This window comes from Ursus americanus, chromosome 2 (assembly GCF_024610735.1).
Source record: "Ursus americanus isolate L20-20 chromosome 2, mUrsAme1.1.p, whole genome shotgun sequence".
NCBI classification, from domain to species: Eukaryota; Metazoa; Chordata; class Mammalia; order Carnivora; family Ursidae; genus Ursus; species Ursus americanus.
Window position 1 is genome coordinate 95,629,906 of NC_142128.1, and position 14,600 is coordinate 95,644,505.

Genomic DNA, 14,600 nt, shown 5'->3' on the forward strand with positions numbered 1-14,600 from the left:
TGATGTCACTGAATGTCTTTAACCTGCTCTCATTCTTTTTTTTTTTTTCCCGCTTTGGGTGCCTTCCATTACCCTGTCTTCCAGGTCACTGATCCATTCTTCTGCATCCACTCATCGGCTGATATTTCCACTAGTGTATTTTTTATTTAAGCTATTGAATTCTTCATCTCTGATTCTTTTTATATTTTTTACCTCTTTGTTGAAATTGAGTTCATCCATTCTTTTTTCAAGTCCCATGAGTATCTTTATGACCATTACTTCGAATAAGGCATTTTTCTTATCTCCATTTCATTTAGCTCTTTTGTTGTGATTTTATTCTCTCATTTGGGACATAATCCTTTGTTCTTTCATTTTGTCTCTGTTTGTTTCTATGTATTAGGGCAGTCAGCTACGTCCGGAAGGTAGTCGCCTTGTGTGGAAGAGGTCCTGTGGTGCCCTAAATGCATTCTCCCGGGTCATCGGTAGCAGGCGCTCGGGGTGGGGGGGAGGGGGTCTTCTGTGTGGGTTCTGTGTACCCTGCTGTCGTGGCTGAGCCACGTTTGTCTTCAGCCCAGTCAGCTCCAGTGACCCATTTGCCTGCTGTGGGCACACGGGGCAGCGTTTGGTCCCTGCACTGTGGAGAGGCCTGAAGCTGCTGTGGGCTCATTGGTAGGTCGGGCCAGCAGTCAGAGTGCATGTCTGTGTGTCTGCTGTTAGCCCCTCTGCCACAGGTGTAGGCTCCTGTCACTCCATCTCTTGATTGGAGTGTTTAGATTCTCTGAGAGTTTGGAGAGTCCTGTACAGCCATACCACCCTGAACCACCCAGTCCCAGCTGATCTGACACTAAGCAGGGTCAGGCCCGATGAGTAGTTGCTGGGAGGCCTCCTCGGAATACTGGCTGAGATCTCCAGAGCCTTTTATAGTAGTTTAACAATAATGTTGTTACTTCCAATGTATTTATTTTTGTTACTGTATTTTTAACAATGTATCGGTCCGTGACTGATTGGGAGGGGAAAATACTGGTTCTTGACCATAGACAGTTAGAGAGCTGCTGCCCTTGGACACCTACATGAGAAACGAAGTCATCTGAGCAAGCATTCTGACTGCAGCCCAGCCGTTGGTTTATGGGAAAGGCCGGCAGCGTGGCCGTGTGCACTCATTACCTGACTTGCTCCTAGGTGCTGCTGGGCTTGCGCGACACCAGCGAGTCCATTGTGGCCGTTACTCTTCACAGCCTGGCCGTGCTGGTGTCTCTGCTTGGACCAGAGGTGGTGGTGGGAGGAGAAAGAACCAAGATCTTCAAACGCACTGCCCCCAGTTTTACTAAAACGGTCGACCTTTCCCCGGAAGGTAAGAATGATTAAAAAGTATGGCTTTTTATTTTAAATGTTTAATTAGATTTTTAACATTATACATATAGTGCAGGTGGGCTGTCTTCAGTCAAATGATACAGAGAATGATAAAGAGTAATTTCCCTCTCAGTCTCTCTGGGTGTGTAAGATACCCAGTTTGAATAGTTTAGTGGGAATCTTTTCTTCCCTTTTCCTTCCCCACAAAGACACACAGATGTAGGTTTATACACACATGCCCATATATAGAATTTTTTAAGAAAAAAGTGAGAAAATATGTGCAATTCTACAACTTAATTTTTTCATACAGTGGCTTATCAGGGACCAGTCTCCAGGTCAATACATAGAAATGACACCTTTTTTGACAGCTACCTAATATTTCATTGAATATAATTCATTCAGTGATTTCCCTATTGATGGATATTGCTCTCATTTCTGGATATTATATTGCTGCAATAGATGTCTTCTGTTTACCTGTATCTTTATGTAGTTTGGCTTTTATTGCTACAGGATAAAGTCCCAGAAGTAGACCCACTGGGTCAAAGGATATATATTTAAACTTTTAATAGATAACTTTCTGTCAGCTTCTAAAAAGGTTCTAGCAGCTCGTAACACTAGATGTTTAAGTTTTTCTGATGTTGATGGCCTTTTAGGTAAAAAGCTATTGATTTTTAGGTACTTCAAGAAATCCTTTGTTCTGTTCCCATTGGACGTTACATGGGATGGAGCAGTAATTTCTGGTCTTCGTAGTCTGTAAAAGGCAAGAATAAGAATTTTGTATCAGCATCATTGCTTCTTTGGTCCTTGGTTTAACCCTGACTAGGATGGTGACCTTGTTAGGACATGCAGATCTCGGATTCAGTGCTCATGGATAGTGAATTTGATAGCATGGAAACAGTCACAGTGGGAAAGAACTATCAGACACTTCCCCAATTTTGATGCCAGGTGAATCTTTAAAGCAACACTGGCTTCCTGAAGCTTTGATGGGTCCAGCCCTTCTTGGTGCTCACGAAGTCAGTGTGAGTCAGGAGCTTGAAGAGGGTGAAGAAGCCGCTCCCTCTGTCCGGCCAGGATATGTTCATACTGCATTGAGGGAATGAAGCCTGTTACCAGCAAATGAGAGATGTATTTACATTTCATACCAGAGGAGGTTTGGGGGGACAGTGGTGGTGGTATGTGCAGTTCTGAGATAAGACTGGGGAGTCCATCTCTTAGGGTGGCTTTGCATGATGAGTTAGCAAGAGTCCCCACGCCTCACACCTGGTGTATTTATTGGCTGTAGCTTCCTAGTTCTGGACATTCTAGATACTGTTGACCTGTAATCTTAGAAACCAGAAAGGCACCAAAGCAGGAATAACAAATGAATTTTTATGAAAACAGATGTTTCTGAAGACTTTATAAAAGGCAGATCAAGGTCTGATCCCACTGACTTCCCAAATTAGTTAAGCTCTTCATCCAAGATGGTTGTCGAACCCTGGCGGCAGCCTGCATCTCCGGTTCCCAGTTAAGAGCATCCCTTCTACTGAGGGACGTGGGAGGGGAGGGGGCAGGTATATAGGAGGGTACCCTTGGACTTTTTCTTTTCTCCTTTTGTTCTTCTGCAGTTTATCTATATGGTCAGACTTTAATATGGGATAATACTGAGATTTACGAACAGGGTACCTCAGGGACGTGAGTCTGCATGGAAGAGCGCTGGAGAAGGGGACACTGGGTGAGAACCACTGGTAGGCCCTCAGTAGGGAGGATGGTGGCAGGAGCAAGCAAGAGGGTGCAGGGCTTGCAGAGGTCAGGCCTTGGAGGACAGGCAAGGCCTCCCTGTGATGACTTACCCCAGGCAGAGGAAGCATTAAGCCAAAAATTTTGTGGGAATCCTTTTGACCAATGCCCTCTTTTGAGTATAAACTTTCTGGTAAAACCGTTAAAGCAACATTTTTTTGGAAACAGCCCCCCCCCCCAAGCTGGGAGTTAAATGTCTACTATAATATAAAATTAACCATTTTAACCATTTTTAACCGTACGGTTTTGTGGCATTAAGTATATTCACATCGGTGTGCTTGTTCTCTTAGGCTTTTTATTCTTAAAAGTAGAATCAATCATGATTTTAAATTGCCAAAATGTTCAAAGGCCATTAACTTTTGTAATTAGGTATCGTAAAAGTTTCTAATCAACGCCTCACCTAATGCTTGAATCCTTTCGAGTCCCTTAACATCAGGTAGACACTCAGCCTGCCCTGAAACACCTTAAGGACAGGCAGTCCACTGTGTAATAGGTGTGTGTCTTCAGATGTTTGAAGATGCTCTCTCCCCGCAACTGATCTTTTATCTGTGTTAAATATACCCATTTCCCTTAACTGTTGCTCACCTACCCTGACAGAGCAAGAAGCAATTTACTATCCCTTTTATCTTTGGGAGTTTTTATGTATCTTCAGATTCTTCCCCGCTCGTCGTCTGTAGCCAGCAGAGTCAGATGGCATCAATCTTGGAGAACCCCTTCTCTGGCATATTCCCTAAATGTTTCTTTTCTGGCAGCATGCCCATCAGCAGGAAGCATACACAGCAAGATTGCTACAATACTCTTTTACAGTCAGGTAGAAATATTCAATTTATATAGCTTTTCCACTATTTAGATGAATGTTTTCCTGAGTATGAAGTTTTAAATTCTAAAAATTAAGGGCACTTTGGGAATATTGAGGCTGATTTCTGTTATCACTTACAGCTCCATAGTCAGCTGGGGTCTCCTCTGCTTTTCCTGGACCACAGGGCATATACCTACATTTCTTTGTAACTGGTGAGGAGAGCTGGCTGACGTTACTTTGGTACTTCTGATGCTTAGGGCAGCATTTTCCAAATTGTATCAGAGGATGACAGTTTTGTCAGATGGCAGTAGGTATGCCATGAAAGAGAGTTGTGTGGTTAAGTAAGTTTGGGGAAATGTTAGTAGCAGAGTCCTGACACGTTGCACAAGATTCCAGGGTCTTGACTACATTTAAGGAAATCTGTTTAAAATGCAGTTATGTTAGGGGTGCCTGGGTGGCTTAGTCGGTTAAGCATCTGACTCTTGATTTCGGCTCAAGTCAAGAGATCAAGCCCTGCGTCGGGCTCTGTGCTGGGCATGGGGCCTGCTTAAGATTCTCTCTCAAAATAAATAAAATTTAAAAAGTAAAATGAGGGTATGTTGGGTTAAGACAAACTTATTTGAGCACACAACACTTCTTGGGGTTAACACTGCCTGGCTTAGAACATTTCTATATTTGTTTATAGACAATTATGCCAATAAACAATATGCTTGAATAATGAGTGAAGGATTGTATGTACCAGTTAAAGTATTTCAATAACTTACATCACATCTTTGTTCTGTTCTGCTGGGATATCTCTTTTGTAGGTACAATTCAGTAACCTGGCTATTTCTAAGAAATTAGAGCCATACGTCTTTTTGTTTTTGCGTTACCCTTTTCCTTAATATATTGCTTGCTCTTAACACTTTATGAGAGTAATTTCTGCACATATCCTCACAGGTGATCAATTTTCTCAGCCTATTAAATTTCCCATGAATGGACTCTCAGATGTGAAAAATACCTTGGGTGATAGTGAGAACTTCCCATCAAGTTCTAAAAAGTCCGAGGAGTGGCCTGACTGGAGTGAGCCTGAGGAGCCTGAAAACAAAGCCGTCAGCATCCAGATTTGTCCCACGGAAGCCTGCGATGCCTCCACATGCCCGCTCACTCATGTGAACGCGGAGGAGGCGGCGTGGGAGGACGTGGGGCCCAGCAGCTTAGATAATGAAATGAGTGCAGGAGGTGGCGTCCTAGCCGTCAGACCGGGCACCTCAGGGGAACAGGAGGCCATTCCTACTTTGCTTTCACTCACTGAAGAGTCCAAGCCTTTGAAGTCGAGTCTGCCCCAAAAGACCAGTCTTGCACAGAGCGGGCATGACCCAGACCAAACCAAGCCACCAAAAGTGTCGTCACAGGAAAGGCGCCTTAAGACTCCACCAGAACTTGGTTTAGGAGAGGAGTTTACCATTCAGGTAAAAAAGAAGCCGGTACAAGATCCAGAGTTGGACTGGTTTGCTGATATGATTCCAGAAATTAAGCCTTCAGCTGCTATTCTTATTTTGCCTGAACTGAGGACAGAAATGGTGGTTTCCGACAAGGATGACATCTCACCAGTGATGCAGTTTTCCTCAAAATTTGCAGCAGCGGAGATGACTGAGGTGAGGCTTAGTAAATCGTGCTGCTAGTTTAAGGGGTGCCCTTGTATGTACCAGTTGCACGGTCTCGTTGGTAACAGACTTGCTGTTTTCCTGGTGAGGGAAGAGACTGATGCAGCCCAAAGCGAATACGATCAGTTTCTGTAAATGATCTTTCCTTCCCCGGAAAGAAGTAGCGGTGCTAAATGGGCCACTGGCTACTGTTATAACCTTTTTATTTAAAAGGGGGTTAAACCAAGAATAGGGTGTCATCAGATTGATATTCTTGTATTTATATGGTCCTTGGAAAGTTATTTTCCAGTGCTGTGGTTTTGTAAATCTGAAACCAAGTAACCCCTACTTTGCAGCTCCCTGTCGCAGTAAGTGATTTTACCTTACCTAGCACGAGGAGATCTCTTCTGGCATCGAGAGGCAAGTGTTAGGCCCTTTAAATTCAGAAATGATTTGTCTCAGCAGCCTGCCCTTGGTTTGCTTTATCTTGCTGCAGGGAGAGTCTGAAGGCTGGGGAGACGAAGGGGAGCTGAACTGGGAAGATAATAACTGGTGACCACAGGTGTAACTTTAGGGAAAAGGATTTCTTTAAAAAAAAAAAAAAAATCAAACTAATACCTCAAAGTGGGCTCTGCAGACAAGAAAACCCAAAAGCATCCGTTTTTCCCGTCTGTGCCAACTGAAGCGCGAGCCCCCGAGTGCTGGCCGGCGCCCCGGCGGCGAAGAGGCCCAGCGCTGATTTTGCGGAGGAGGAGCCCGTGTGCGTCTGACTGAGGCCAGTTTCTGTGAAGAGCAAGTAGCTGTGGAAAGGCTGAATTTACTGCTTTTTTCCAGGACAATTCCAGAAGAAAATAAATACAAAAATTCAAGCTGATTAGCTTAATTCTGTGCCATTTCTTTAACAGAAGAGTAAGCTTTATTATGAAATACAACTTAGAAAGTTTTAGCTGTAAAGTATATAAATGATTTTAAATCGCTACGGTTTCCTTAGGCAGCTTATTTATTTGTTTACAGTTGTACTGTCTGTGGCCCTGTGGGTACCTGGGCAGTCCCTGACTGTTCCACATGTATTACATTGTACCAAAGTTCTTCATGAGAAATCTCCCCACCACCTGTTCTCTAAACGTCCAATAAAGACTATTTTCACTAGATTCAACTTTACAAAAGTTGTTTTATATGTGTTAGAAAATGCAGACATAGTTACATCAATATATTCATTTACAAAGTATAGTGTAGGATGATAAAAATCATACCCAGTCCTGTCTGGTGGCAACACGGTCCAGTCCAGTCAAGGGCCACCCTAGAGCACACGTCGTTTCAGCTCCTCAATCCTTTCTTGGAGCGTCTCCATCTTCCGTAGAAGCCAGTCTGGAGCAGGAGACTTTTGGAGTAAGGACTCAACTGCGTCCAGCGCCCCTGATGCTGCTTGCAGTGCTGACCTGTACTCTTCTTCCAAGGGGAACTCCTGACGGGCTCTTTTTGCATAAGGCTGGCAAGTGAGAAAAACATGGGATAAGTAATGCCGTGATACCTATGCCAAAGATGATCAAGAACTTTCTTCTGGGATTTCTAAAACTGTAAAGTTTTATGTGCAAATTTTATTTTGTCATTGGTTCACAGGGGCAGGAGGGAACCACCACCCCCATGTCCCCAGCTGTTTCTGAAGGTGCTTCTGGTTTGTCACACTGATGCAGGGCACTACTACCAGTAGGCTCCAAGGAAACTAAGAGGAATGCTGCCTTGTCCAGTAATTTCCAGAGAGTATTCTTTGGAAATATCTTGTCCTGACTAAAAAGCCCAGGTATACATTTTCTAAATGGTTCCAGTTTACTTTTTAATGCTAAGTGCTGTGGTCTTTCAGATGCTTTTCGACCCAATTCAATAAGTCATCAGGCTTTCTAACATCACCGCGGGTGGGGATCGGGACCAAGACGTCTTCTGTAATCACCGTCTTCCCAAGGAAGGTCATAAATTCTTGAGGGCTTATTTACAGCACTGCTCTGTAACTTTTAGGCCTGAAATCTATAAAGTTAATGTCTTGAAAACAAGTTATTAACATAGACTAACTTTCTTTATATAAGAGTTTCAACTGAAATTCACCAGAATATTGTTCCTCTTATGGATTGCTATTCTAAATACACTGTCAGTGCTCAAAATGTATTTTGAATATCCTTAGTGGTATCAGATTTCAGTCTTTTAGTAGGTAGATGTGATTTCTAGACACTGCCAGAAATGATTTAGGCTGGTTTGATGAGTGAGGCAAGGGATCAACCAAAACATTTTGGAAGGCGAGTTTACTGATTTTCTTCGGTGGTTCAGAAACTACTACATTTATAGCTTCACTGATACAGATACGTAACTTTCAGTTGTTCATAGTAACCTCTGGGAAAGTCATACTGGAAGAGTACAGTCGGTATCATGTTTAAAACTTGTATTTTTGTAGTCCCACCTCTGTTCTGTGTGCTGATAACATTTCAGGAAGAAGAAATAGGATTTTTAAAAGAGCAGCTGCTGTAAACAGGAGACTTTTACACGTCTAGACCTATTTGATTATATTTTGACAGTCAATATGAGGCCAGGGACCATACTAGGTTTTTTTACTTTTATCAGGAAGGAAGGGAGAATTTCTCCTAAAAGCTTGACCCGTACTGAAATGCAGTCCATACCTGTAAAGGTGACCCCTTTGCTGCTTCTACAGCAACTTGAGCAAAGTGGTCCCGGAAAATGCCTTTTTCCTGTTTCACACGTTCCACTCTGGCAGCTGCAGTCTCATCTTCAAACCCAGTCTGCCACGGTCATGAAAAACATCACGTAAGCACCAAGCATTCTCTAACAGACAGCAGATGATGTAATACTCAGAAAGTGAGAAGGCCAGGGCCTCCTGGGTGGCTCAGTCGGTTAAGCGTCCGACTCAGGTCATGATCTCCGCGCTGGGCATGGAGTCTGCTTAAGCTTCTCTCTCTCTCTCTGCCCCTCCCCACCCCCCACTAAAAAAAAAAAAAGAAAAAAGGCCATGCACATGCATGTGTGTGTGCGCACGTGTGTGCGTGCGTGTGTTGTGTTTAAGCACCCAGTGTTAAACTATTCTGGCTTAGCCTGTGAGCTAAGGCAAATTTTGGAAGTTGGACTCATCTGTAAATGCATCATCTTTGTGTAATTTGGATAAAATTACAGTGTTCTCCTTCCCTACAGAAAAGATGAACTGTCATTTTTCCCCCTGGAAAATTTTTCCAGGGGGAAAAATGACAGTCTGCGAACCTTCATTGTGTAGGGTAAGAAACTGGCAAAAACATGTACACACACATACTTACTCCGGCTTCTGTGTAACATACGTGTGTATATACAAAGCCCAGTTTAATAATAGGTGAGTATAAAAAAATTAGTTAAGCATAATTCACTTTCTCTTGGTCTTCTAAATTTGCTGTTTAACTATTCTACTAGTGCTGCAATTAACCCTCATATCCTAAAACTACCCCCATATAAGTTGCAAGGTGTGCACGAACACGGGAGCCAAACGATGGAAAGTTTGGTTCCAAACAGAAAGGCAGCTTTAAAAACGTCACTGTTTGGAAAACTAGGTCTCTGCCGGTGCAGCAAAGCCACGTGTAAACTGTATCTAAATCTGAGCTGTAAACACGGGCCTCTCGGGCCTGCTGTTGCGCGTGTGCGCCCAGTCTGCTCAGGAGCCTTTTAGGGGCTCGGTCCTCTCAGCGCCTGAACGAGCAGCGCCGCCATGGCCCACACCGTGGGCAGAGGGGCTCCAACTGCCCCAGCGCTGCGACTCATCACGCGGGCCCAGCTGTTTAATGTGCGTCACCTCAGTGCTGAGCACTACGAAAAATTTAAGCTAAGAAGATACTTAACTTGGTCACAATCCTACAATTTAAAAAAACAATGACAAAATCTGTGATGCTGCTGTTTTGAGCTACAGAAATAAATACCTTCTCCAGAAAAGATATAACTTTGTTCCTAGTGTCTTCAGAACAGAGACATTGTGGAACTATCTCCTCATGATTTGTTCCCTATGGAAAGACAGATAAAGGAGACCAATTTTAATGTATCAACAACTTGCAAAGACAACCGCCTAAGTTTTAAGAGCTACCTTAATCAGAAACGCATTTTAAAAGAAAGCAGTGTCGGAGGACGTTCAAGACCAGCAGCTCCTCGTTCCTGACGGGAGCCTCAGCACCACGCGGCGTTCAGCACGCGCACAGAGCTGGAGGCTTTAGTCACCTCTGCCCAGTCATCCTAACGTCTGTGGGCCCCTTGTGACCACAGGCGTGACTGCACAGCTCCCGGTGAGAGAAAAAGGAGCATCATCCCACAGGAGGTCACCTCCTCCGTGGCCCCAAGCTCACACGTCCCTGTGCTCATCAACCTGACTCCTCAGTGACAGAGATGGAATGCATTATTCGTTCATATTTCAGAAATACTGTCTGAAAGCAGCCGAGTTAACAGACCTGGTCTGAATGCGTGGTTCTGGTTGTTCCTACTCTCCTAGGACCTGAGGAAAGTACCTTCACTTCCCTATGCCCGTTGTTAGGTGCTGCAAAAGAGATCGTTGGCAATATCTCCTCCAGTGGAAAATTTTAATGACGAAGATCAAAAGTAGCTCAATAAATGTTTTTGGAATGTTTTGGAAAACCTGAAATAATACATTTTGGCGATCACTGTGATAGGTTGGTCTTATAATTACCTCGGCGAACTGAGTAAACGCCTCCAAGGTATGTTGTTCTACTATCCAGTTGCTGTCAGCTAGCAGGAAGGCAAAAATAGAAGACAGGCTGGGCAGAATTTTGTCCTAAAAGAGAACCAAACCTTATTAAACAGAGGAAAACCTCAGTATTCTATTCTTAATGTTGTCAAGTTTCCCTGATTCCGTCCCAGTGAGCACATACTAGTACGTTAGGACATGTCACTCCTTCGCTTAAATGCTTCCAATAGCTTCTCACTTCGTTCAGAGTAAAACTCAAAGTCCTTAAGATGGCCTGCAAAGCCCCACGGTCGGAGTGTGGCCTCCACTGGCCCCGTCGGGATCAGACGCGCTCTCATCTCACTACTTCCCCTGCATGCAGGCTACCTGCCTGGCTGACTCAGCTTCAGGCTTTTACTCACAGGTCACCTTGGTGAGAACGCGACTGCCCATATCCTGTTTAAAACTGTACCCCACAAACACACTCTCCCCCTATTTCTCTCCACAGCACTCACACTAACAAGCTACCTTATGTCTTTATTTGTTGCCCTCCAGAGGCTGAGGGCGGGGATTGATTAGCTTGGTGCATTAATGAATCCCCAGTGATTAAAACAGCACCTGACACATAGCAAAAACTCAGCAATTTTTTTCTTGAATAAATAAATCCGTCTCCTGGCTTTAAAGGCCTCTTATATGCTGATGAATCCACCAAACTTTCTGGGCCTTAACTTCACTCCTGGCAATATGTAGTTTCTGCTAATAAACCATTTGTTAGACACGTCCTGGGCCCACCAGGGTCCAGAGTTGTACATGAATGAGAGAGTACTCTGCAATTTATTTTATGCTAAAAAGAAGACCGCTCAAAAGCAAGTATCTTTGGGTACTCTTGTCCAGAGCTGAAAAGCTGTCAACCTATTTCTTTCATGAAAACAAAGAGGATGATATCATTTACCTGTAAATAAATAAGAGCCCTTTAGAAACTAGCCAGGTTTTTATTTCAAAGATTTTAATATCTACTGAAATAACATCCATCATACTGCTCCAGTTACATGAAAAGGTTCTCATTAGTGAGGTTTGTTTTTTTTTTTTAAGCTGTATGTATTTATGTGGGAGAGGGAGAGAAAGTCTTAAGCAGACTCCTCGCTGAGTGTGGATCTGACTTGGGCTCGATCTCAACACCCTGAGATCACAACCGGAGCCGAAACCAAGAGTCAGACACTTAACCAACTGCGCCACTCAGATGCCCCTCGGTGAGCTTTTTATAGTCTCTCCCATGGAGGTGAAAAGAAGAAAGTCAGCTATCTAGAATTGCTGGACTGACCACAGTAATAAGGAGGGCAAAACCGAGTTGAGGAGGGTGATCTTTCACTGTGAGGTGTGTTGAGAGTTCAGAAGTATACGGCCAGGCCTGTACAGTTTTATAAGTAAAGATCCATTTGTCAATTATATATACCTTGCAACACTTTCAAAAATACTGCCTTAAAAACACAGGCTCCCTTCCGTGGATATAAAACCAAGAGAACAACTCTGACAAATGTCCTCATTATATACTCTTTCCCCGGAGACATAAATGTCTCCCTTCCTCGGGGACTGCGTGCGCCAGCGCCCAACGGGAAGCAGACTCGCAGACTATAGCCGACTCTACATTACTTGTACGTCAAAATATATTTTTCTAAAAAAAAAAAAAAATGAGTTCTATTTTGACAAAAGTCACCGTCTTTTTCACAAAATACGTTTCCCCCAACTTTCATTGTCAACAATCCAGAATTCCAGAAATTAATACTGAAAATTTTAGTAATTCTTACAGGGATTTTGTTAACACGAAAACAAAAGAATTAAGAGTATTACCTGGAAAGCTTGAGGCATAAAAAATTTTCCTAGAGAAGATACAAAATCAAGCACTGCCAAACAAACATGGTCAGGAGGCTCTAATTTAAGCAGCGAGGTCTGCAAAGTTACTACCTAAAGTGGCAAAGATCAAAGAACAGTTATAAATGAAAACAAACATTTCGTAGAGACATAAGTAAGATTCTGATGGGCATGTGGAAAGGGGAAACACAACAAAACCCAGAACACTCGAACACTTTAAAAAGTACACGTGGAATTTGAGTAAAATGATCAAATGACTGACTCTGTTATTACGGCGTTCATCTTACCAACTGCTGTATAAAGAAAAAAAAATGTGTTCCTAAGAAACTATATACCAGTGTTCTTCTTTCAAATCCTTAAAAACTGTTTTGTATTTTAAATTCTAGTGAGGGAAGTTCATTACTTAAAGCAGGGATTGGTAAACTTTCTATGAAGGGCCAGACAGTCAATATTTTAAGCTTTGTAGGTAAGATGTTCCCTGTTGTATATTGTTTATTTATTTTTATTTTACAAACCTTTGAAAATGTAAAAATCCTCCTTAGCTCTTGTCCTGTGAAAAGGAGGGCAGAATCTAGCCAGGAAACCAGAGTTTGCCAACCCCTGATTTAAAGGAACACAGAAAGTCATCTCTAAAAGAAGCAATGCCTAAGTGAACACTTTACTTATGTTGAAATTTTAGAACTTTAGTTATTTGGGTTTTTTAAAGGTAGGCACAATTCTATCAAAATTATCCATATTTAATTTATCAAAAAAGATAACTAAAACTGTCAGAATCCACAAAGTTTGAGTCAATTATTTTACTGCATTCTCATTCTCTATACCATGTTACACATACAGTAATTTAAAAATATACCTAATTAGTAAGTATTTGTTAATGCTAAGTTCTTAACGTACACAACCATTAATCAAGCTACTAAAAGCGTTAGTAGTTTCACTTTCTGGCATATAGGTCCTACGATAGGGTGTGATTTCTTCCATCACCTTCCTAAATAGGAATTAGTTTTACCTCATAACTGTTTATTTCTAAATGTGCCTGTAAGCTTAGGCCAGCTCTTGATTTGAGGGATCAGTTCTGCCCAGTATGGACTAATTCCAAAAGCGTCTAAATCACTTCAGAGAAGTGCCTTTTCCTTTGCCTTTTCCTCTGTTGGCTCAGAACCTCCAAAAGCCTGCCATAACTAGGCAACATCAGAAGCATGCCCCCAACAGTGCCTCTGTTCTGCCTGTCCCAGCCATGCAAGCTGGGGGCCAGACAGAAAACGCAGCAGTCCTCTTACTTCAAAATCATTTTATTTCTTCAAAGAAACAATGAGGATTATCCTTAAATCCACATCAGCTATATTCCATATTCCTACAGCTGCTGGAATGCCTTTGAAATGGTTTTGAATGAACTACGACCCCTAACCTCAGGGATGTTCTAGAGCAGTTAAAAAGAAGTTTTGCCTCTTCAGTATCCGTGAGATAAGGAATCGGAACAGATACAGGCTGAATCAACAGCCCTGCACGCTACCCACACTCTACCGGGAGAGCGAAAGAGAGGAGGAGACCCTGTAAGACAAGCAAATCTGTGACATTTAAGTTCAGTTCAACAGGAAAGGGGTAACAAGCACACTGAGCAACAAATCATTAAAAAGGACTGTTTGTAGAAAGCTCTGTGAAGTCATGTTAGTTCAATAATTTCCTCAGCAAACAAAGTATCAACTTGCTATTGTTCTTACCTGACTTATCAGATGAGGGTCTAGAGCACGAACGAAAAATCCCAACAACGGAAGTAAAAGACTAAGTGTCTGCTGAACGTAAGGTTGACATGTTACCTTAAATAAGAAACACAAAATAATTTTGGTGAAAATTTTCAATTACATGAAAATAACAACCTTTCAGTGAGCCTTTATTTTATACCAGGCAATATGCTAAGTGCTTTATATTACCTCCCATACACCTTTTAACTTTGTGAAGTAGATCTTTACTCACTTTAGTAACAATTTAAAAAAAGGGGCAGAGAGGTTAAATAATTTGTTCAAGATCACATGACAAAGAAATTTAATCTGGATGGAGAGCTAATTTTGTTTGCCACTGAAAAACTTGTATATGCCTTAGTGTTCTTAAAACTCCATTTCTCTAACCCGTAACACTGTTGTTTCTATCCTATTATAAGCTACATCACCAGCAGAGAAATCCTCAATGAATACTTACTGAATGATTCGTGAGGATTGGGGGAAAGCACTCATTGCAGTCAAAATACTGCAGAAGGGAAATTTAACTCTACATAAACTTTAATAATAAAACATTATCTGCAAAACCATTTCTATGATTTACCAAAAGTGTGAATGTTGCCTTCAGCTTCCAGTGGCTGGCACTACTTAGTCAAAGAAAACAAATGTCATATTTAGATTTTTAAACTAAATGTCATTTGTAAACTACAATAATCCGTGGGACACATATCATCCGAATTCCAGCCCGATCATCACCTCGCCTTCCGCCATTGCTGGGGAAGAGGAACAGGAACGAG

General features: G+C 42.3%; 2 protein-coding genes across 5 annotated transcripts in view; one reads left to right on the forward strand and one right to left on the reverse strand.

Annotated features, from left to right (window-relative positions):
- SCYL3 (SCY1 like pseudokinase 3) overlaps positions 1 to 6,140 on the forward strand; it is a 38,431-nt gene extending 32,291 nt beyond the window's left edge. For 2 of the 3 annotated variants that reach the window (XM_087858999.1, XM_045797715.2), the window contains exons 11-13: positions 1,159 to 1,330; positions 4,844 to 5,541; positions 6,026 to 6,140. In XM_087858999.1, coding sequence (XP_087715125.1) covers positions 1,159 to 1,330; positions 4,844 to 5,541; positions 6,026 to 6,085 — 930 coding nt within the window. In that variant the 3' untranslated portion in view covers positions 6,086 to 6,140. Of the gene's footprint in view, positions 1 to 1,158; positions 1,331 to 3,757; positions 3,917 to 4,843; positions 5,542 to 6,025 lie in introns of all 3 variants that reach the window. The other variant, XM_087859004.1, reaches the window with a different exon arrangement.
- Positions 1,366 to 14,600, reverse strand: part of FIRRM (FIGNL1 interacting regulator of recombination and mitosis) — a 46,587-nt gene continuing 33,352 nt past the window's right edge. The window contains exons 19-25 of one of the 2 annotated variants that reach the window (XM_045797696.2): positions 13,810 to 13,905; positions 12,071 to 12,184; positions 10,226 to 10,330; positions 9,471 to 9,551; positions 8,196 to 8,315; positions 6,783 to 7,018; positions 1,366 to 2,080 (exon numbers count right to left, since the gene is read on the reverse strand). In XM_045797696.2, the coding sequence (XP_045653652.1) occupies positions 6,830 to 7,018; positions 8,196 to 8,315; positions 9,471 to 9,551; positions 10,226 to 10,330; positions 12,071 to 12,184; positions 13,810 to 13,905 (705 nt within the window). In that variant the 3' untranslated portion in view covers positions 1,366 to 2,080; positions 6,783 to 6,829. Of the gene's footprint in view, positions 2,081 to 6,122; positions 7,019 to 8,195; positions 8,316 to 9,470; positions 9,552 to 10,225; positions 10,331 to 12,070; positions 12,185 to 13,809; positions 13,906 to 14,600 lie in introns of those variants that run through there. The other variant, XM_087858993.1, reaches the window with a different exon arrangement.